The following is a 24,173-nucleotide window of genomic DNA, read 5'->3' as shown; positions in this document are numbered from 1 at the left end:
ATATGAAGAAATTATTTCCAAACCGTGTTAAATCAACAATCATTATGTTGCTCATTTTCAAGAATGCTGGTTAACAATAAGCAGAGTATTGTCTCATTTTGTGGACAAAGGCCCACATACCATTGTTACCATGCGTTTCCTTTATAATCGGTTACCCAACTAAAACTATAATACCAGATCATTGCGATACCGCACAGGTAAAAGAGAAACATGTGTACAACCAGAGAAGATCTGATTTAATCAGTTGAGCTGTTTTCAATGAGTGGTATCTTGGTTTAATAGCTTTTAATGGGGTTTTTAAACCCCATTAAAAGCTATTAAACCAAGATACTTAAAAGTCCTGCAAAGGTCGTGGTGAATTCTACTGTAGACATGACTGCATCATGTAAGTTTATGCCGTATATAAAACGCTCTAAAACTATATTTGAGACCGTAGAATATTAAAATATGTAATTTGATAACTTAAATAGCTCAATGAGGCATGGGGAAGGTGGTTGGGGAGGTATCGGCCGTAAAAAAAACAAAAGCGCCCAAAACAATATTGTTTAAAGGTTGCCACGCAGGGTTACAAAGAAACAACAACAATAGCGATTAAGCTTAAACTAAATAATTAACCTCCGATAGAGGGTAGGGGCCGAGGAATGAGGAAAATAAAGGGGTAGAGGGGTAGATTTTTTTCACTGCCTTTGGCGGGGAAATTTTTACAATTTAAAGTATACCTTTATCCAGGGCTGGGTAGGGTATTTTTAGTCTTACCAAAGGAGATATTTTATGGTAATGTTAGTACTTTTTTCATTTTTCTTGACTTTTTCCAGACACGCTAAATTACCTAAATTCTATATAACTATAGGTCCAATTTCAACAAACAAGATGTCATATGACAGGTAATCAAATTTAGACAATTCTCTCGCCAGCTTTTTTTAATTAAATTTTTTATTTCAAGTTATAGGTGTGCTAAATTTAAAAATTATTCTAAAAAAATAAACACCATCCCTGAAACTTTGGAAACCATAGCACACTCCATGTAGGTTAAAAAATTAAAATGTGGAAAAATTTAGGTAATTTTCAAAAAATAAAGATATACATAAGAAATGTTTGAATTTGTATGAAACTCTAAAAATGTATGGAGTGAAGATTTATCTTTAGTTTGTTCTAAGTTTTAAATTAATACACAATTCTGATTTGATATTGTGGCTATTATGCTGCAAGCCTGATTAGCCGTTCAATTTTTTTAGCCCACAATTTTGTGTTTTGGAGAATTTTTGTTTTAATTTTGCTAAATTCGTGTAAAATCAGCCGTTTTGGGGCAAAATTAATTTTAGCTGAACATTTTTAGAAATAAGTTTGCAAAAAATCTTCAGATTTTTTTCAGATTGTTCAGTTTTTGGTGATATTTTAGGGTAATTGTAGCGTCCAGAAAAACAAACAAAAAAGAAAACCAAACAACGCCCGACCAACGCGATAGTTCCGTCCGCACAAAAAACAGGGGTTTTTTTTGTCGCCTTATCAGCTTATTGGGCAAAAATCAAAACTTAAGTACATAGGCTGTAACCACGTGCATGCTAATACAGTATAATCCGAAATGCTTCTGAAATTGCAGCTGGATCATCATGCAGTTATTGTTAAGGGTTCAGCCTATAGGAATAAAGACCAATCGAACATATTCTTGTTTATGCCATAATATTGTAGTCTTTCAACCCTTTCATAACTTCAGCTGTGTAACTTACGAAAATTCCCGCTAAAAAGTGGTTCTTTTAATTTTTGAAAATCTGGATTTTTCGTACTGATCATACTATAATGATCACCAGACAATAATGTTCTAATCACACTATAGACTGCGTTGACATGAGACGTCAATTGCTAGGCAATTTCGGTCATATGCCCACGGATATGTTATGTTCAGTACGGTGTACCATGAGGAACATGCTAACTTAAAATAATTTTGCAAACTTTGATAATTTTTTTCAAACTCAAATGATTTTTTACAAACTCGAATAATTATTACAAACTTTAATTTTTGTTGTTGCAAACTTTAATATAATTTATTGTGCATGTAGAGGCCCATTTATTGTCGGATTTCTGTATTTAGATCACGCAGGGGACGCACCATTAGATTCTCAGGGGTGCATGGGAGTTTGGGTCAGGCAGAATTTTTTGTGTATTTTTTTATCGCCTCCAAAGGGAGGATTTATTTTCACCGCCTTTTTTTATTTATTTATTTATTTTTCAATTATAATGTATACCTTTATACAAAGTTGGGTGGGAGAAATTTGTTTTACTCACCAGTGAGGCAACAAAAATTTCCATCTCACTAGTGGGCGAAGTTGTTTTTTCGTCTCACTAGTGGGCGAAGTTTTTTCCTTGGAAATCAAATGGTGCGCCTCTTAACGCGGCTGTGTACTCTAGACATTGTTTCTTTCGCAAAATTGAGTTTTTTTTGATGTTTGCACTTTGTTATGTTTTTTATAAATAAAAGGAATGAAAATCCAGATTTGTAAACTCCAACTGCAATATTTTAAGGATTTTATTTCACTATTCCACTCGTGTTTGAAATTGAAAAGGAAAGAAAATCTTTGTTGAACCAGCAGGGTACACGCGCCCAACAACGCATCGCGTTGCGTATCGCGCAATTTGTTAACGCACAAATACGCTACGCATACGCGACGCTTATCTGCATGCGCGGCGCATCTTATGGAAACACCACGGAAGCACTGATTTCACAAAACCTAGTGGTCAAATGGCTCCGTTTTAGCTGATAAAATGTGGGTTTTTCAAGTTCTTTCCCCGATTTAAATATCAAGTTATGAATGGATTTCGCTCAAACTTCTCAAGGGGCTGTGGATTTACCCGATGTTCACGTAATATAAGGTACAAAAACGAAAACTGCCCTATTCCCCTGTGAAATTCGATGAAAGTGCAAAATGTGACCACTTTAAACTTCAACGGCCATTATTTCAATGTTCATTTTCTCGGTAAAATGACGATTTAGGTACACGATAACTCAATAAATACAGCATCTATAGGTAAGCCAATATGATCATCGTAAAAAGCACGATTGACTCAAGAAACGGTTTTCTCATTTTTTTATATTTTGGTCTATTTCCGATTTTAGGCATCATTTTGTGCAAATAGGCGTTTGAGAATTTTAAAAAGTTCAATTTGATGTCTTATATGGTCAATATCTCAAAATATAAGGCCAATTGATATAAAAAAATATAAAAAAAACCGCTTTTGGAATGGAGCCTCAAGTTGAGCTATAAACAAAATAAAATATTTTGGAAAGAGTGTTTTTTGTTATGATGTACCTAATAAATATTGCCAGAAACTCACTTTTTTGTGATTTTCTTCAGAATTGTTGTTTTTACCCCAAATCTGTATTTATATTAAGATTTATTGATGTCTTGCCTTCATACAAATGTATACTTTTATATGTCTTGTGCGAATAATTACAAAGTTATTGCACTTTTACTACATGCATGTCTGAGAGTACACAGCCTCCTTAACAACAATTGGGCGCTATTAATACACATTAATGTTTTTAAGCAAATAAAATTCCAAAATATGGTATGTTTTCTGCCTTTGCTTGCCACGTGGTAAGCCTATGTTGAGGTTGCGATTATATGTAAAAAAATTCAAGATGGATACCAACAAGTCGTGTGGCCGAGCGGTCTAAGACCCTTCTTTTTTAAAAAAATCATATCGCATCGCGCATAGACTCAATCTCGATAGCCTGAGTCTCGCTGGGAGTCTTGCTCTCTCGTGAAAGTCGAAAGTTTGCAAAAAATATTTCAAGTTTGTAAAAAAATATTTGAGTTTGTAGAAAATCATTTCAGTTTGCAAAAAATATTTGAGTTTGTGAAAAATTATTTTAAGTTTGCATGTCCCTCATGGTACACCGTAGTTCAGGGACTGTGCTTTTAAAAACCCGCCAGATCGCAATCAGGCCATTGACCTGTGTAGTGGTCATACGTTGCTCGCTCAACCATAACATCATGACTGTCCCTAATAGCTACTCATTAATAATGCGTTGCGTCAGGTCATGGACTCTATTCAATAGATGTAAGGGAGACCTTGAAAAACAGATGCCTGTTTCTAGATAATATTTTATCATCCAAGCTGGTGATCTAAGATATTTCTAGGAGGCGTCACTTATTAATTCATACCGCTCACATCTTTCTTCATCCAATGGACTTTGGGGAACTGCTGAGATAATAAGTGGATGTTACAATCTAATCGGCTACAATCGGCATAGTTGATGATATCTGATTCTGATAATTCACTAGTAGCAGCGAAATTACAGCGCTTTGTATCCTCTGGTGCACTATATAAATCTTATATGGATTCATGTTATTTATTTATTTTATAAATATTTCTTGTAAACACAATCTAATGTGGTGCTCACTACATGTAGAAGGCCTGGTCTGCAAATGTTCAGTGCATAAATCTAGTAAAGATAAAGCTTCATATGTTTAGTGTAATCAAATGAAATACCAAAGCTGGATATTATACAATCGTGATGCATTCCTTCTTGTTATGGACGACAAGTATTAACTTTGATATTATTATGGCAATATCCATTCCCTTCTCAAATGATTATGCTTTCTTTTCGAAAAATAAACCATGAGGCCTAGAGGCCATGATATAAACCTATATTCGGTATGCGGAAACCTTCCACGGTTAGGGCGGCGCTTGCACTCGCATATTCGCTAAACTGCCGCCTCCTTCATTTGCCAACCTTTATCGAGGGGCGTGTTTGAGGTTTTATAGTCATACATGTAGGCCTACCATTTTTCACCCTGATGTGGCAGTCAACGTCAACGCGTTGAAGCAGCTGTTTCGCTCGCGCATCTATGTGGCGTATTAAGCGTGTGGATGTGTACACCAGCGCTTTGGCCGAACGCTAGTAATTATTTGGCTGTGCCCAATTAAATGCTCACTGTACTGACATCACTACCACATCAGGATGAAAAATCGCATATCGCAAACCAGCCAAATTTGTCATAGGTTTGAATTGTAATAGGAAAATCGTGAATATATGGTCTCAAACTCTGAAACATCTGAGCAGAAACGTGTCCTTTTTACTAGTTTAAAGTGAGTCTGTAGCTGTCGCCATCTTTGGAATATAATACAACATTCTCTGGCCAAACATCGGGTTAAATGTAAGTAAATAGTTCAAATCGTCTAAATTCAATAATATCAAACAGTCACGGACATTAAGTCAAGGCTACATGAGAAGTTTGGGGTAGGTCACGCATTTCCTTGGTATAAAAAACAGCCAAAAGGATGTCTAAATTTCCCTCTTTTTATCACAACGCGATTTATTACGAAACAGCATTTTCATAGGGCATACGCTGGTTCTTTCAATTCTAGTTTAAAATCTGTTCGTCACATGCAGTCTGATTTGGTATCTATGTTTTCATCAAAGTCTTGGGAACTAATGTGGACAGTAGTTTCGTTTAAAAACGGATACTGTTTAAAATATCAGTATTTACGCGAGCGACATTTTGAGTGTGTAAATTGCATTGAAAATTGTCGGCTAAAGAATGCATAAATTAAAATCGCGAACAGTAATAGCAACAATAACTATCTACATTCCAAGCGGAAACGCTTTTCATAAGCATACCACCTGTTTTTGGGCAATCGCTGCAACCGAAATATGAAATTCCAGGCCATCTGTAAAAAAGAGCGTGAGCATATTTTACTATGAACTTGGGACATCAAAACACATGTTTTAATTGGTGTCAGACCTATTTTAATGATACGATAATTATGCCCCCAATAATGGCTTTCATTTGAACTATTATTTGTTAAACTGCTATTTTTACTTTTTGAGAAATTAATGAATTTATCAAAAACTCGACGGAGAGTGTCACATTAACAGCTACAGGCCTTAACTACATGTATGCACACAACACAGGGGCACTCACAATAGGCAATTGAACCCTACTGGTAGTGCCGTGTTGTAGCTATTGAGGACGAACTAGTTAGTATCATAATATCAAAAAGTATAAAAGCTATGATTTTAGTACTTTTTCTCTGTTTCAAATACTTATTCTTTTCCAAATATCTGAATCTTCAACCCGGTACAAGCTTTAATAACGGGGGAACATACATTTTTATTAAAAAGAAATCCTACCATCTATCCAAACTCGCCGTGTTATTCCAATGTACATTTTACTTCACCGGGGCGCCATTTTTTGATCGTATTTTGAATATTGGCGTCATAAAACCGTCATAGGTACAAATTTAGTACTTTCTGTCAATCAATAATAGCTTATTCTCTACATGTCAATCTTTAAATAATTGGCATAGTCCTTATAATAACGGTACTCCGCCTTGATGAGTAAATGACAGCAAATAGCTGCAAACCAGTGAAAAATATCCCAAAACTCGATCAGTGGGGCTCCGTTCGTACATGTCAATGGAGTCATTATCGATTGGATTAGTCGTCCGTAGCGGACAATTCGGTCGCTCATTGGATCAATATTATCAGGTGGTAATAAATTTGCATTGGACAATAGATTACTATATAATGGTTTAGTACTGCATATATCGGTTTAATCTTCAATAAGCGGGTTTATGGCTGGAAAGGTCACGGTGAATTCGCCGTGGACGTAAGTGCACTATGTTCCTCCTCATAATAGCCAAACATTTTGCCTTTAATCCATACATTGCACTACAAACAGCTGTTTGTGGTGCGAGTTATTGTCTTTGGAATATCTTTACCAGATGTTGATGATATTCAGCTACGAATAGTTGCTGTCCATCCTCTGAAATAGCAATACCAGTTTGGTAATCAAGCCCTGTTATGATACATCCCAGACACTGGTCACCATCTGCTGTGTACCGATATACAGCTGTAGGTTTGCCACCATTTCCAACAAATATCTCACCTTGTTTGCTACAGCAGACACAGTGCGGTCCCCAGTCAGTGACTTCTTGAGGAGGCTGCAATACTCTGACATTGTTACCAGAGTAATCCATCAGTTGAACACTGGAACCTATCAAAGCAGCAATATCTCCGTTGGAGGTGACAGCAATTTGTATTGGTATATGAGATGTAGCAAACTTGGATATGAGTCGGCCATCTGCATGATGGATGGAGATTGTGTTGCCTCGTAACCCAGCTATGATCCTGCCTTCTGAATCTACAGCTAGTGCCTTAGGTTTGGATGGTTGATTGCTCACATCATAGGTAGATGCCTTACTTAATCTGTTGCCTCTTCGGTCGTAGAACCGAATCTCAGCCTTACCTGGGATTATGTATCTATTGTCTGCAGTGGTAGCAACTCTAAATAGTGATTCACCAAAAGGACCCTGGAAGGTGTACTTGATGTTACCATCCTTTGAGAATATTTTACAATAGCTCTTGTGTCCAGTCACAACGACATCCCCATCTTGGTTGAGAGCAATTCCCCATGGAAACTTCAATTCAGACTTGTTACTTATCTGTCCACTTTGTATCCACTTGTCTCCAGGCTTGACTGACAATACGCTAAACAAATCAGGTATATCAAAAGCATCAGGTGCGTTGAACCCAACATATCCCAGCGACTCAGGTACAGCTACAGGCTTGGTCACCTTATTCATCTCTTCGAGACTTGCAGACAATGTAGGGAAGATTGAAGTGATATCATGGTCTGATCCCATTTTGTGATTTTCGTTGTAAGATCACAGGCACTTTCAAGTTTATCCAATGTTGTCTGAAGATTGTGTTTGATATGATCTAGTTCCTTGGCCTTCTGGACCTCCACTGACCTGGCATTAACTTCATGATTCTTGAAGATAGCATCAACCTGCCTGTGGTACTCATTCTGGACCCTTTCCATGTTCTTCGTGGCTTCTTTGGAAGCAGCAGCAAGTCTCTTTTGAAAAGCCTCTGTTTTCTTGATGGTATTCACGCACTCATTTTTCTTATCTTCACTTCCTTTGCAGAGCTCTTTAAGCGTTGCAACTTGCTGTTTTGACGCGTTCTTCAAACTGATATACTGATGTTGGAGGTGACCCAGCATAATGCAATCTCTACAGATGGGCTTTTCACAGGTCTCGCAGTAGAACTTCTTTGTTTCATCATGATCCTTACACTTCTGGTCTTCAGATGCAGTCACTGGTAGCATAACGTTTCCGGAACGAACATCTTCAATGCTTACAACCTGGTGGTCTTTGTGGGTTTTGAGAGTATCATGTGCAATGTGGCAGGTTTGGCAGAAGAATTCCTTGCAATCCAGACAGTAACTTGTGGCTTTCTTCAGGTTGCAATTTCCACACACTGCATCCTTCATGGCTTCTTTGGCCTACAAGAAACATAGGTGTAAACACATAATCCACTACCAATTACAATGATTACCGAATATATCTTATTTACCATGTTTACTCCAATCCACTGGCCCCGTGTTACTTAGGGACGTATCATTTGAGTCTTTAATTTTCATGCATTATTATGAATATAAAGTTAGGTGGGGAAAGTTTTTTAGTGACAGTGCGAAGATTTCTTTTTGCAAATGTACCTTTTATTTAAAAAAAACCCGCTGTGAGTCAAATGGTGCGTCTCTTATTTACTTTGTTGGGTAATTACCGACACCGTCGGTGGCGGTTGACTCAGCGAGTTTTGAAAAGATATCTTTTTATTTTTATCAGTATCAAGAATTTAATTTTCTATCTTGGAACACGTTACAATTTTAGAAAGAGATTTGATTAAAATTGAAATCTAAGAACTCTTAATACTCCTTAAATTATTTAGGCTATCAGCTCGAAACTCGAAGATTAGCAAGACACACATTTATTGTTTATATGCTACTGTTTCTATAAAAACAGTGGCGTAGCCAGCACTTTTTTCAGAGGGTGAGCAAGAGGGAAGGACAACATTTAAGGGGGGGGGCAATCTTTGACGAAAATGGTGAAAAACGGTTAGTAAACTTAGTAAGGGCATAATAGCTTTTATTAAATGGTCTTGGTTCGTATAAAACTAAAACCTTTAATGAAGACACATTTTAACTATTAAAGTTTACCTTATCCAGTGTTTCTTGTAAGGTGTTGATGATGAAATGAGCAGGGAATCCAGACACTCCTTCTTTTGGTACTGCTGTTGGTCTCTTGCAGTTTGGACATGCCACTTGCTTCTGTCCTTTGCAATATCTTTCTAAGCAGCCGTGACAGAAACAATGCAGGCACGGCAGTCCTCTAGGTTTCTTATATCGATCCAAACAGATCCCACACTCCAAGAGATCACGGTTAAGTGTTTCCATTAGCTTAACACTGTCAGCCATTTTGTTGGTAGAAAAGGGCGCAATTCAATTGTTACTGTTATACATGTAGTGGCAAAATGTTGCACTGCATGTATCACGCAATCAAATGATCATTATTTTAGTGATTTATTCCGCAGTCTCTGAAATACTACAAATACTACAACTTGTTGAACACACGAAGGCTTAATGATAGTACTTCCAATCCGTTGCTGTTATTTTCTCACATGCATCGTATGAATAAATTATTGCAATCGCGCAATGCATTCAACATGTTTGTTTCCTTCTTGAGCAGAGTTCACGTTTAATACATTTTAAGGTGGTACTACACCCCCTGATAAATTTTGTGACTAATTTTGGATTAAAAAAAATAACTACACACTGGTAACAAATGTTATGTATATTATAGGGGAAAAGAATCTACTTCACTGAAATTTCAGTGATTCAAGACAAGTGGTTCATCATTGTATATTATTATGTTAAGAAATGAGGTACATTTTAGCGGTACTTCTTTTCTTAGCATAAATAACGTACCGCTTATCTTTAGTCACTGAAATTCCAGTGTAGTAACTGGATTCCTTGCCCCTATACATAACTTATGTTACCAGTGTGTTATTATTTTTTGAGAAAAATGCAAAAATAGTCACAAATTTATCAAGGGGTGTAGTAACCGTACACGACAAATGTGCCATGTACACCCACCACCGTGGCAATGCAATAGTTGGTAATGACCTCAGTCAGGGATGAGTGAACACAGAATCATTATATACAACGACTACAACTTCAATTAAAGGAAAGTAAAGCCAAGATAATGTTTAATTATACAAAGGGGCATGGGCCAATCTTTACCTGTTCTATTTTCTTTATTACACCGCGGTCTATCATTAAAACAATATGCTTCCAAATTTAGAGTTGTATTGCTCCAGCAAAATTGATATGGAATATCAATTTGTTAAAGCGCTCTTCCACAAAGTCATAGTTCATTGAATTTACAACCGTATGACAAAACAGTCGAAAATAGTAACTTTTTGCACAAGATAAGAGAATTGGCCATTCATGGCTCATTGAAATGAAGCTAGTATATGGACAAGTGTGCACCTTCATTTAATAACATAACATTTGAAAAATATTGTAAGGAACACTTGAGGTTTTGACTTGAGGTTTTGTAGCCAAACCTTTTCCTTGTAAAATACCCCATATAGTACATGTACTTCTATTCCGTCGTGGTTAATACAATTCGCCACGTTTTTGTTCACACCATCTAAACGAAACTTTTTACCGGGCTAATGAGAAAAATGTGAGCTTTTTTTCTGACACAAAAATCTCAGTGTTGATGTAGGAATTATACTATTTTATGGGGGGGGCACATCCCTTTAAATACAATGACGTAGCCAGGTCCTTTTCAGAGGGATGGAACGAGTGGGCCTTAGGGGCAAGCCAACTTTCAATGCGGCAAAATGTTCAAAAATGGGCTAAAAAGTACAAAAAAATTAAAACCGTAAGAACAGTCTATAATATCGAATTGATTAATTCGAATTAAACAATTCATCGAGTGGCCATGGGTAGCGCCATTAGACATGTTACAAGACTACCAAGTGACAGGTGATGGACCGTAGTCTTTGTATGCTCTCACAAACTTGACAAAAAATCTGGAAAATCCAAAATTTTGGTCTAAAAATTGGCCAAGGTTACTGCTGTCCCATTCAAAAGCATGGGAAGACCTCCCACAGCGTTGAGGTCAACTTTCCAGACTTCCTGTCTACTGGCAGTAATGGCTACTACTCAGTGCAAACATCAATGAATTGTTTAATTCGAATTAATCAATTCGATATTATAAGAAGGGGGAGACTTCTCACAGAGAACAATTACTGCCCTCCCTTCCCATGGTAAAATTTGAGCTAGCTTTGTTTCAGGCTGTACAAGAGAAAATGTAACACTCTTTATCTACACTTTGGCCTAATATTTCAATCCTGAAGTTTTCGTTTGCGTTTGTTTGAAGAGGGTTGTGCTTTCAGCTGCTATGGCTATGTGCACCATCAGCTGGTAATATATAATCATAAGGCTAATTCTAACGGCAACCCTAATCCCAAACATCATCCTAATCCTAACCTAACCTAACCCTTAAACCCAACCCTAATTCTTATTATAGCCTCAACTAACTTAATAGCCTACACTAACCTAATTTGTTGGGGTGGTAATTCTATAAATCAGCTGCTATCTTCGGCCCGCTCGTTCTTAGGAATATTTTAACAACACACTGAGTGCGTTCTACTACAAAAAGTTGCTGTCCATCGTCTGAGATAGCAATACCCATTGGGTAATGAAGTCCTGTGATGACACATCCCAGACACTGCTCACCATCTGCTGTGTATCGATATACAGCTTTAGGGTTGCCGAGATTCACAACAAATATCTCACCTTGCTTACTACAACAGACACCGTATGGCATCCACTCAGTGACTTGTAGAGGAGGCTGCAGTACTCTGACATTATTACCATAGTAATTCATTAATTGTAGAGTGTTGCCAATGACAACAGCAATATCTTCCTTGTAGGTGACAGCAAGCCAGTTTGGCATACCAGATGTAGCAAACTTAGATATGAGTCGGCCATCTTCATGATGGATGGAGATTGTGTTGCCTCTTAATCCAGCTATAATCCTGCCGCTCGAATCTACAGCGAGTGCACGAGGAGTGGATGGTTGGTTGAGCATATCATAAGTAGGTGTCTTGGGATAGTCGGTCAACGTCTTACCTTGGCTGTCATAGAACTGAATCTGACCTTTGCCAGGAAGGACAAACCAGTTGTCTGATGTTATAGCGATATCCATCAGGCTCGTTGTAAGAGGACCTTGAAATATGTACTTGACCTTACCATCCTTTGAGAATACTTTGCAAGTTTTATTGTATCCATTTGTCACAGCAATATCATCATCGTGGTTGACTGCAATTCCCCACGGGCCACTCATATCATCATCGTGGTTGACTGCAATTCCCCACGGGCCACTCAGTCCAGCCTTGGTACTAAACCGCCTAATCAATACCCACTTGTCTTTGAACGACAGCACGCTACACATATCAGGAATATCAACTGTACCAGGTGCTATGAACCCGACATATCCCAGCGAGTCTGATGCAGCCACAGGCTTGGTCATCTCATTCAGCTCCTTAAGACTTGCTGACAAGGTAGGGAAGATTGAAGTAATGTCATGGTCTGATCCCATTTGTGTGACTTTAGTAGCAAGATCACGGGCACATTCAAGTTTAGCCAATGTTGTCTGAAGATTGTCTTTGATATGATTTAGCTCCTTGGCATTCTGGACATCCACTAACCTGGCATCAACCTCATGTTTCTTGAAGATTGCATCCACCTGCTTGTAGTACTCATTCTTGACCCTTTGCAGGTTCTTCTTGACCTCTTTGGAGGCAGCAGCAAGACTCTTCTGAACATCCTCTGTTTTCTTGATGGCATCTCTGTACTCTATCTCTAGATCTTCACTTCCTTTGGAGAGCTCTTTTAGCTTCTCAACCTTTTCCTCCGATGCTTTTTTCAAGGTAATGACCTGATGTTGGGGATGACCAAGCACGATGCATTTTCCACAGATAAGCTTCCCACAGGTCTCACATTAGAACTTCTTTGTCTCGCCGTCATGGTCCTTACACTTCTGGTCTTCTGCAGTCACAGGTAGAATAACTTTTCCGGAGCGAACATCTTCAATGCTTACAACTTTGTGGTCTTTGTGGGTTTTGAGGGTATCGTGTGCAGTGTGGCAGGTTTGGCAGAAGAATTCTTCGCAACCCAGGCAATAGGCTGTGGCTTTCTTTGTCAGGTTGCAGTTTCCACACACGGCATCCTTCATGGTTTGTTTTGCCTGCAAAGAACATGGATGCAAACACATAACAACTAATAGCACCAATTACCGAATATTTCTTATTTACCATGTGTACTCCATACATCGAAAAGGTCAAATCAATGATCATTAGCTGAACATTTTGACAAACATCTCAAAGACAAATTAAATGTACAGTGCTTTTCCAAAAACATGTTCAATCCCGTGTTACTTAGGGACGTACCATTTGAGTCTTTAATTTACATGTTGTCGTGTCAGTGCAAGAACACATTAAGTGACATTTTGGGGGAAAATTGAGTTAATAATGTATTATGAAAATATAGGAATGCACACATTTTAAGCTATTTTACAGGTCTTAGAAGCATGAATATAAAGTTAGGTGGGGAAAGTTTTTTAGTGACAATGCGACGATTTCTTTTTTATTTTCAAAAACTTCCAACCCCCTGTGAGTCAAATGGTGCGTCTCTTATTTACTTTGTTGGGTAATTACCGACACCGTCGGTGGCGGTTGACTCAGCGAGTTTTGAAAAGATATCTTTTTATTTTTATCAGTATCAAGAATTTAATTTTCTATCTTGGAACACGTTACAATTTTAGAAAGAGATTTGATTTAAATTGAAATCTAAGAACTCTTAATATTCCGTAAATTATTTTAGGCTATCAGCTCGAAACTCGAAGATTAGGGGGGAGGCCCCCACCTCCTCCCCAAAAAAAAAAAAGAGGAAAGGAGAGAAGAGAAGAGAAAGAGGAAAAAAGGAGAAAAAGAGAAGAGAAAAGGGAGAAAAGGAGAAGGGGAAACGTTAAATTGCACGTAATTGAGTAGGCCCATTCCTAAATAAACCGCACAGTCAATCAGAAGTAGGCCCTATAGGTCTGTGATTATTTTAGACATTGCTTGAAGGCGGGTCCTCCGCCCAAAAGCATGTGAAAATTACTGCGGGCCCGCCGATATGCAGGGCAGGGCCCGTCACATTAAACATGCTGACTTCAACATCGATCCATGCAGGCTTTAATTACGAATCTCAAGTCTTAGGCCTATAAATTGTCAATGTAACATTTTTGCAAATTGAGTTCGGGCCCTTTTTTGTTTTAAAAAGCAATGATATATAGTGTAAAAATGATTCACCAAATGGCTTCAATTGGACCTTCATTTTGCAAAATTTTCAAACTTATGAGGGGGAACATCCCCTCAGACACCCCCTGCGTATATATAAACACCTGCCCGTTTTCGCTTCTGTATTTCACACCCAGCACTTGATGTTTAAACAAATAATTTATACAATAAAATAACATTTTACAAAATAATAGTGCCAAAATAGTCCACAAATGGCTTCAATTCCAAAATAGTCCACATTAATGGTTTCAATTCCAAAATAGTCCACAAATGGCTTCAATTAGGTCTTCATTTTGCACAAGTTTCTCACTTATGAGAGGGGGGGGGGGGCATGTTTCCCCCTCAGACAACCCCCTGCGTGGCGCAACTTTATGGGTACACATAAAGGAATAATTTATACAATAAAAGTCAAAACATGTCCACGAATGGCTTCAATTGGGCCCTCTTTTCGCACATTTTCCGCTTTTTAAAACTAAAATTTAACACAATAATAGTGACAAAATGGTCCACCAAATGGCTTCAATCATTGTCAATTGGGTCTTCATTTTCCAAAAGATTCTCACTTACAATGAGACACCTGCAACATTTTAATTTTTTCTCAAATTGCCCCCCCACCCCCATGACTGCTCTAGATCCGCCACTGGCACAGCTGGATACACATTTATAGACTACTTTTTCTATAAAAGCAGTGGCGTAGCCAGCACTTTTTCAGAGGGTAGGAAAGGAGGAGGGGCAAGGGGGAAAAGACAACATTTAAGGGGGAAATCTTTGACGAAAATGGTCAAAAACAGTCAGTAAACTTAGGAAGGGCATAATAGTTTTTAATGGTCTCGGGTCGTATAAAACTAAAACCTCCAATGAAGACAAATTTTAACAATTGAAGTTTACCTTATCCAGTGCGTCTTTTAAGGTGTTGATAATGAAATGAGCAGGGAATCCAGACACTCCTTCTTTCGGTACTACTGTTGGTTTCTTACAGTTTGGACATACCACTTGATTCTGTCCTTTGCAATATTTTTCTAAGCAGTCGTGGCAGAAACAATGCAGGCATGGTAGTCCTCTAGGCTTCTTAAATCGATCCAAACAGATCCCACACTCCAGAAGATCACGATTGAGTGTTTCCACAAGCTTAATATTCTCAGCCATGATGGCGGGGAAAGGGTGCACTCAGTTGTTTACTATTATGGTGACCAATTTCAGATCACTGTATCACGCAATCAAATGATCATTAATTTGTAGTGATTCTATCCGCGGTCTCTGGTAGTAACTTGTTTTACGCACGAAATGTGGATGATAGTACTTTTAATGCGTTGATATTATTTTCTGTAGAAACATGGCATATCGTAATAAATTGCACTGTTGTACAGCACAAATTGAATAGCTTAGTTTGTCGCTGTTTGTTTCCTTCTTGAAAAGAGTGATACATAAGCTAACGTCGCGTATTGGTAATGACCTTAGTCAGGGATGAGTGAACAATATTATTGTTATTATACAATGACTAAGAATGTTAAAGGAAAGTAGAGCAAAGAATAATTAAAAAGGAATGTTTCGGTAAACTATTGCAAATGGAACTTGCTTTTTCTTAGCCAAAAAAACACAAAAACTATAACACTATAGACTTGACTTGTTCAGTGAAATTAAGAAAACCTTTTTTTGAGGTTGCTCAATCAAATTTAGTACGATTTCAAGGAGCCTTTTTGATGTTGTTTTAGATTTTCTGATTTAGCGAATAATTACTGATAGCTAGCTAAGAATTGAAAGCATTTTTGAAACAACTCTAGTAAATGAGACAGATTATGAACACATTTCGATTTGGATTTGGAAGATACCTTCTCTTAAATAACAGTATTGCGAACCACCAGCATACATAACTCGATGTAGAGAGTCTTTCCTATTCAGAGGAAATATTGCAATTACACACCTTATTGCCTTTTAACAATAACCATTGACACTAGCACATATCAAAGAAGATGTAAGAAAAGGAGGGAGAACAGAATTATATCCTTGAGATAATCCCGTAGGTAATCCTGTTGCACCTATTCATAGTCCTTTATTCTCAAGTGGTGGGTTAACCAACAATTAACAATGAGAGGACATTCCTGAACCTCGTTCAGTTGGGGATGATTTGAAGTGACCGCCAATTATGACCATTTGATATTTAATACCAGCAATGTGAAAAAAAGAAAGAAATAATGTAGTGCCAAAATAATATACCCTTTTACGGAAGGAACAAAGTTTAAGAAGTTATAACTCCGCTTCTGCAGTACGAATGCGGCGAATGTCAGGTTATTATTTCCCAGTCTTTAAAAAAAAATGCAGGCAGAGGTGGGAATCGATCTCGGTACCTCCCGGTTAAACAGCACTGTGCAAGACCACTAAGCCAACTAAATATCTGTTGTGAGATGTGTGACATTAATCTTTGATATTGCTTAATGGAACAAATCGCGGAATAATAAAAGAAGTAGATTCTTATATAGCGGTCAAATTGGATAAAAGGGGAAATATTTGTCCCTGCTCTAAAGAAAATATATGTTAGAAAATTATCAAATAAATTTAAATTAAAAATTGAGATTTTATATTTATTTCTTTCACGAGGCGGCATTATCACAGACAAACACTGTATAAGCTAAAAACTCGACCCTCATAACTAGATGCTGTCATAGCTCAATGGTAGAGCATCAGACTGCTGATATCAATATCGTTGGTTTGAGTCCTCCTGCCAGCAATGGTTATATTTATGATTTTAATGCTACGCTAAAATGTGTTAATTTTTTTTCGTTTATTTATTTATTTATTTATTTATTTATTTATTTATTTATTTGTTTTATTTATTTATGTAAATAATTTGATATATTTGGAAGAGGTATTTGAGCAATTCGAAATTTTGATTTTATAATCCTATGGGGTCATTTTGAACCCCCCCTCCCAAATTGCCAAACGCACAACACCTATGAGTTTGCATCATGCATAATGATCAGTACGTCCATGTCATCATCATAAAAAAAAACCATTCTATGTATAGACGAATCCAAATTCACGCATTCCTATACCTTAATGGCTGCCAAAGTTGGGTCCCCGTCGGCTCAATCTCACATAAAATGTGAAATAATGCGGCCTTGGAGGGTATTTTAAACTGCATTCTATCACCTGTGTTACACGTAGACAAAAGAATAATGACAGAATACAACACAAAAGAATCTAACATCGAATTTTAAGCGGCTTTAATCCACCCAATTGGGCAGTCACTACACCAGTGTGGTGCATGCGGGGACCCGTCATGGCCGACCAAATCCTGACCATGACTTGGCTCGTTGGATTCGTCTATACCTGACGCCGGCAACTAGACTACTATAAAAAGAATAGTATCACACCTTTCCTGCTCAATCAAAATAATACTTGCAAATAGATTATAGTTTACTAATCTAATCCTGTAATATATAGACCTGTAATATCACCTGTATAGGTGATCATTGTTTACATGGTTTGTTATGGTTGGGATTAGTGTCCGATCTCTGTAATGTAATGTAAATGAAGCATATTGATATGCAGGAAGAATCGATCAGGGCGCTAGCTTTATTGTCCTATGAGATGTAGGGCCTAGTGCGAACTGTCCAAGCTGATTGTTCATTTAGTATCATAATCTATTAGGGAAAGATAAACACTATTCAAAATATCAATAGATAAGAAGAAAGGGATTTAGAGATTTGTAATTGAGTCATGCATGATTTAACAGAAGGTTCTTTCCAAAACCCAAACGTAATGAAGTTTACGGTAGAAGCCAAAATATACATGAAATGGGTAAAACATGACAATTATTAACAAATGACTGATGTGATCAGGCCCGTAACCAGTATTTATTGGGGGAGGCTGATTTTGAAAAAGTGGACTTTATTCAAATTTTGGACCTTTTTGGACTAGGGTGGAGGGCGGAATTTGAAAAGGTGAAATTTTTCCCCAAAATTTGGACCTTTTTTTGACCAAGGCATAAAAAACCCTATGGGACTTTTTGGGTCAAAAAATGGGATTTTTTGGGGCATTTGAGGATTGGAGGGGCGGCCGACCCCAGCCCCAACCCACTCCCCTGGTTACGGGCCTGGATGTGATTATCCTGAGGTATGTTAAAGGTCCTTGACCCGATTGACAGTCTCCTCCCCAATTTACCTCATTGTTGATAAGATTTTGGTATCAGATCCCTTTTTCACATCACCATCCTGAAAATCGATGTATTTCCAAAGAAATCGTGAAAAAAACATTGATTTGTGGTATACCAGGCTAGCAACATTTCCCACGCCCATACATTCTAAGATGAAATCAAAACATGCACGATAATTCGGCAAGCTTACTAGGCCTACTAGTTAGTAACAGCTTACTGACACCTGTTGCATCAGATTCTTGGAATTGTCAAAATTCTGGAATTTCGACAGTTCAGGTTTCTGACGCAGCCTGTCAAAAACTTGGAATTGTCAAAATTCTGGAATTTCGACAGCGCTTTCTGTCGTAATTCTGGTATTTCGACAGTTCCAAGTTCCACAAAATATTGGGGTAAATTTGTTTTTTTAATAGATGTACTATCTAATCCTTCACATTATGACACCACATTGAATCCAATGTATATAACATATACGTGAACTATTATATTGAATAAAATTACTGTGTGGTCTCAAACTTAACACCCTAAATTCAGGTTTAATACGGCATTATATTTTGCATGTTTCGCTGTTTACAATAATCGGGACCACATTATTAGCTTGCTAATCGTGATCATGGTGACAATTCTTCACATTTACGCTGATAATGTTCTCGTTTTTGTTTAAATGAATGCATAAAAGCAATATTTTACATTTTACGTATGTTTGAAGAAAATTCATATTCTAAACAAATACATTTACCTCTTTAATCTTATTGTCATGATTATGATTTAATTGTCTTGTCAAAATACCCCTTGAGCCGCCCCCTACAATGAAATTGCATTTAATACGGGTTTCATTGAAAGAAGTCCAGATTTCTTCCCCTATAACGACAACATGTTTGACTCCCGGGGTTGACTCCTTCAATAGACCTTTTCAAATGAACAATCAGAAATCTTCGGAAAACCAAGTCACATGTACGAGGTATATAATGAAGTAACTAGAGACCTTTTACAAATGCACCAAATGTCACACATCGACATCGCCTGGTAAATAATTACATTGTACAGCAGGGAAACTAAATTCAATACCCGGGATCATCGATACACGTGTATGGGCTATGCACGATTTGATATTCATACGATAAATCTTTGGATGCCGGGGTAGAAAATGATGAATGTCTCCCGTAATTTTTGCTTTCTAAAGAAGCCGATTTTAAGGCTTGCACTTGAATATATGAACTGCAGAAAGAACATGATAGTCGTTAGCGAGCGTGTTGACAAACAACCGTGGGTTTTGACAGCTGCCCTCATTCGTAAACAATCGGGGTAATAAAACATATCACGTTACAATTTGGACCACTGGTGGAGGAATTCGAATGCAGATGACGTCCCAGGCTCACTGAGATCTACAAAGGTCAGTCACCGGGCTATTGTTAATAGCCTTAGTCGGATGTCCCTCAGCCCATTATGCGTCTCAAAACTATTAAACAGGTCGGAACAAAATGCGTAAACTGCGTGGCTATTGAAGAACAAGTGGATTCGATCTACCATCATGGCGATTTCTGCCATGAAAATATCGGGGCGATGACACTGTGTGTCATATACTGGTATCAATTATTGCCAATTTACAGGTTTTGGTTGCAAACGCGGTATGAAATTAGATCTCTATATAAACAAGATACTGCAAACGACTAACAGACCTTGTCAAATCGATGTTTTCCGAACACAGCCGTTTGTTTGTGATGACCCCGGGTCATCACGCAGCTCTCTGTGCCCATTACTTACGGAGGTTGAGAGTTATGACGGGCTACATAAGTGCGGAGTTTCTTTTTGTGTTGTGTTTATACTAGGCAGCAAACCCCAAACAAAGGTAATTATTGGAGAGGAATTTTTTTCCAGCCGAGAACCGATAATAGCAACGAAGAAAGGAAAATCACTGTAGGAAACCAAAAAAGCAGTGGACAGACGCACACAAAATTATTGTATATCACAAGTGGTTTAAATTTGTACGAACTTGACAATCCCACTACATTAGGGTTTTTAAAAAAATAGTCCAACATTATCGGTTTACCGTCGTGATTGTCGAATTACCGTCGCGATTTTGGTTTTATCGTCAGTGCCGATAAGAGATGTGTTAACCCAGACAACAGGAACTATACCTGCTAAGGGTTCTAGCGACCCTGTTGCTCAAAATTTAATGAATCGAAATACAATCAATGTAAATCACATGTTTCCACGGCTTCAATGGGACTCGAACCAGCGATCTGTATTTCTGTCCTCCGATGATTATAAGTGTAGCGCCTTACCGACTTCGCCAACTAGAATGTTGGAAATAGGAGTAGAATGTAAAACATTATTTCATTTCATTTCATGTTTATTTCATTGTTTACAAAATATAAAGATTGAATGGCCATTTAATTAAAAAAAAACCCAACTTTTGTAAGGTTATGTAAGGTTTTGTAGATTAAAAAAAGAAGACATTTTGAGCTTAAAAATATAAAGGCCGCAAGCCCGGCAGGGCTGAGGCCACCGACTACCATAATAAAGACTTGCTACTCATGGAGTTCCAATATTGAAGAGTCCCATAGGGCATGAAAGCAAGGTGGATGAAATGGGTGACGGGATGTCCCTAAGTATGAAATGGGACTGTATGTAACGAAATCTTGAATCTCGTTACATATTTAGAGACAGCCCGTACCCATTTCATACTTTTATCGTTTTATATTTATCCCCCTCCCCCCAATTTCCCTGATTCTCTATCGGGGCTATTTTATAGTTTAATCTTGATCGCTATTGCTTCTTTGTAACTTTGATGGCTAGTCCTGTGGGGCAATCTTGATGTCTATTTCATTTTGTAGTTCGCAATATTATTCCAGCTTCCCCCTCCGCCACACCCCCGGGATGTTTTAATTTAAACATTTATTCATATATTTTAATGTGTCAAATCACAGATCTACAATGCCGGAAAAATGTGTTCGAACACTTACTCTAACTTCCATGTTCTTCTTACTATATGAGTCACTGGAAACTAAGAATTATAATAGTGTTGTCGCAATGTTCATCTTACGCGTGACCTCCTCACCCCTCCCCTTTCCCCACCAAACAATGTTGAGAGAAGATACGATGAAGATGAGGATATTGGGCATGCCAACATTGTACGGGGTAGAAGGGCGACCAAATTCGATAATGCCTTTAAAGTGTGTTCGAACAATTATTTCTAAGATTGTAGTTCTAGGGTCTGTGGTCAAATATAGCTTCAATCTGTTTTATATACGGCTTAAACTTAATAACAACAGATGGCGCTATCACTGCACTAAAATGATTCATATGATCATTTTGGGATCAGTTGTAGAATGGTCATTTTAATAGGGAGACTGGGTTGACATAATACAGTACAGTACACATACATTATACATGTACTTGCATCACTTAAAAAAAATTACATCACATCGCAATATTTACATCACGTTACATCACAGACCTCTTCACAGTTCATAGTAGTACTACAGCCTGTCTCAAAAAAATTTTTGTGCAAGTAAAAAGCGCCCTCTTTGGCAATTAGAAAATACCGTTGTGACATGTTGCTTACATCAACGTCAAGGGCGTAGTCTTAGCTCTCAAATTTGAGAGCTAAGGCTGCGCCCTTGACGTTGATGTAAGTATCATATCACAAAGGTATGTTCTAATTGCCAAAGAGGGCGCTTTTCACGTGCATAATATTTTTTGAGACAGGCTGTATATACAAGAATTATATTTCGTATATAAATATTTATGTAAGCTACAACTAACAAACGTATTATAGTCAAGGAGTTTTTCTGATCATTTTAAATCCAAAATAATGAAGAAAAATTAAGAAAACCACTTAGCCGTTTAACTGTTGAACAGAGTGGCTGTGGAGATCTGCGGGGGAATTGGCGAATAAAACCCAGTTTTATTATAAAAACTCTCAATTTTAGTATAATTTAAGCACTACAGGCTTAGTCTTTCACACGTATATTAGTACACCATTGGGCATTACAATCGTGCAAAAAGTAGCAATTCGAGGAAAAATTGACGGCGTCACTGTGGAGCAAATCACACATTATGGCTTTAATGCTCGTATGGTGCAATTTGCTCCTGCAAAATGCAGTGGATTCTTGTGGATCGTAATCAGTGATATTCGCAAAACATTGGGTTATTCCAGTTGAAATTCACACACCCCCTATGGAAGACATGACCTAAATCTACCATACAGGGGGTGTAGATTTCAAATGGAGTCACCCATTCAGGTAACTCCATTTGAACTTTACAATTCCCCTGTGGAAGAGGTCTGACCTAAGGTATGAGTATATGGATTTCAGGTGGAACAGCCGCGATTTTGCATCCAGTCCATTTATCATGTACAACCCACTTTATAAACAACTGTTTATATAGTGGGGTGAAGAAAGCGAAATCATTGTCTTTGGAATATTTGCACCACATGTTGCCCGTATTCAGCTACGAATAGTTGTTGTCCATCCTCTGAGATAGCAATACTTGATTTGTATACACTAAGTCCTTTGATGACACATCCTAGACACTGCTCACCATCTGCTGTGTACCGATACACAGCTTTAGGGTTGCCACCATTCCGAACAAATATCTCACCTTGCTTACTACAGCACACAGAGATAGGTGCCCAACTAAAGACTCCTTGAGGAGGCTGCACTACTCTAACATTGTTACCAGAGTAATCCATCAGTTGTAAATTGGAACCGATTACAGCAGCAATATCTCCGCTGGAGGTGACAGCAATTTCAGTGGGCGCAGCAGCTGTGGTAAACTGGGATATGAGTCGGCCATCTGCAAGATGGATGGAGATTGTGTTGCCTTCTAATCCAGCTATGATCCTGCCTTCTGAGTCTACAGCTAGTGCCTTAGGATTGGATGGTTGGTTGCTCATATCATAAGTAGATGCCTTACTAAACCTGATGCCCTTTCCGTCGTAAAACAGAATCTCAGCCTTACCTGGGATTATGTATCTATTGTCTGCAGTGATAGCGATCCTAAATAGTGATTCACCAATAGGACCCTGTAAGGTGTACTTGACTTGACCATCCTTTGAGAATACTTTACAATATACATCTTGTCCATTGAATCCATTCACAACGACATCGCCATCTTGGTTGACAGCAATTCCCCATGGATATATCAATTCAGACATGTTACTTATCTTTCCACTATGCATCCACTTGTCTTCAGGCTTGACCATGTTGACTGACAACACGCTACACATATCAGGTATATCAACCTCATCAGGTGCTTTGAATTCAACATATCCCAGTGACTCAGGTACAGCTACAGGCTTGGTCATCTTATTCATCTCTTCAAGACTTGCAGACAATGTAGGGAAGATTGAAGTGATGTCATGGTCTGATCCCATTTGTGTGACTTTCGTTGCAAGATCACAGGCACTTTCAAGTTTAGCCAATGTTGTCTGAAGATTATCTTTAATATGATCTAGCGCCTTGGCATTCCGGACCTCCGCGGACCTGGCATCAACCTCATGTTTCGTGAAGATGGCATCAACCTGCTTGTGGTACTCATTCTTCACTCTTTCAATGTTCTTCGTGACTTCTATAGAAGCAGCAGCAAGTCTCTTCTGAACATCCTCTGTTTTCTTTATGGTTTTCCTGCACCCTTCTTTCTTATCTTCGCTTCCTTTGCAGAGTTCTTTAAGCTTTGCAACTTGCTTTTCTGACGCGTCCTTCAAGCTGATGTACTGATGTTGGAGGTGACCCAGCATAACGCAATCTCTACAGATGGGCTTCTCACAGGTCTCGCAGTAGAACTTCTTTGTTTCATCATGATCCTTACACT

General features: G+C 38.1%; 2 protein-coding genes across 2 annotated transcripts; both read right to left on the bottom strand.

Annotated features, from left to right (window-relative positions):
• Nucleotides 1-5,543: 5,543 nt before the first annotated feature.
• Nucleotides 5,544-9,537, bottom strand: LOC140162934 (E3 ubiquitin-protein ligase TRIM56-like). Its single transcript, XM_072186248.1, has 2 exons — nucleotides 9,009-9,537; nucleotides 5,544-8,294 (listed from the first exon to the last, which is right to left on the bottom strand). The coding sequence occupies exons 1-2, from the start codon at nucleotides 9,264-9,266 to the stop codon at nucleotides 7,587-7,589; spliced, it is 966 nt and encodes a 321-aa protein (XP_072042349.1). The 5' UTR covers nucleotides 9,267-9,537; the 3' UTR covers nucleotides 5,544-7,586.
• Nucleotides 9,538-9,956: 419 nt separating this feature from the next.
• Nucleotides 9,957-15,641, bottom strand: LOC140162933 (E3 ubiquitin-protein ligase TRIM56-like). The gene is made up of 2 exons (XM_072186247.1): nucleotides 15,095-15,641; nucleotides 9,957-13,113 (listed from the first exon to the last, which is right to left on the bottom strand). The coding sequence occupies exons 1-2, from the start codon at nucleotides 15,350-15,352 to the stop codon at nucleotides 12,868-12,870; spliced, it is 504 nt and encodes a 167-aa protein (XP_072042348.1). The 5' UTR covers nucleotides 15,353-15,641; the 3' UTR covers nucleotides 9,957-12,867.
• Between the last annotated feature and the right edge of the window lie 8,532 nt (nucleotides 15,642-24,173).

Source organism: Amphiura filiformis, chromosome 10, assembly GCF_039555335.1.
Source record: "Amphiura filiformis chromosome 10, Afil_fr2py, whole genome shotgun sequence".
Classification (NCBI taxonomy): Eukaryota; Metazoa; Echinodermata; class Ophiuroidea; order Amphilepidida; family Amphiuridae; genus Amphiura; species Amphiura filiformis.
The sequence above is the reverse complement of the archived record's forward strand: the minus strand, read 5'-3'. Positions and strand labels throughout refer to the sequence as shown.

Excerpts from the sequence above, each read along its gene's own strand:
- LOC140162934 (XM_072186248.1), bottom strand. The coding sequence starts at position 9,266 with ATGGCTGACAGTGTTAAGCTAATGGAAACACTTAACCGTGATCTCTTG. Across the intron at positions 8,295-9,008 it reads TACAAGAAACACTGGATAAG|GCCAAAGAAGCCATGAAGGA; the intron begins GTAAACTTTAAT and ends TGTTTCTTGTAG.
- LOC140162933 (XM_072186247.1), bottom strand. The coding sequence starts at position 15,352 with ATGGCTGAGAATATTAAGCTTGTGGAAACACTCAATCGTGATCTTCTG. Across the intron at positions 13,114-15,094 it reads TAAAAGACGCACTGGATAAG|GCAAAACAAACCATGAAGGA; the intron begins GTAAACTTCAAT and ends TGTTCTTTGCAG.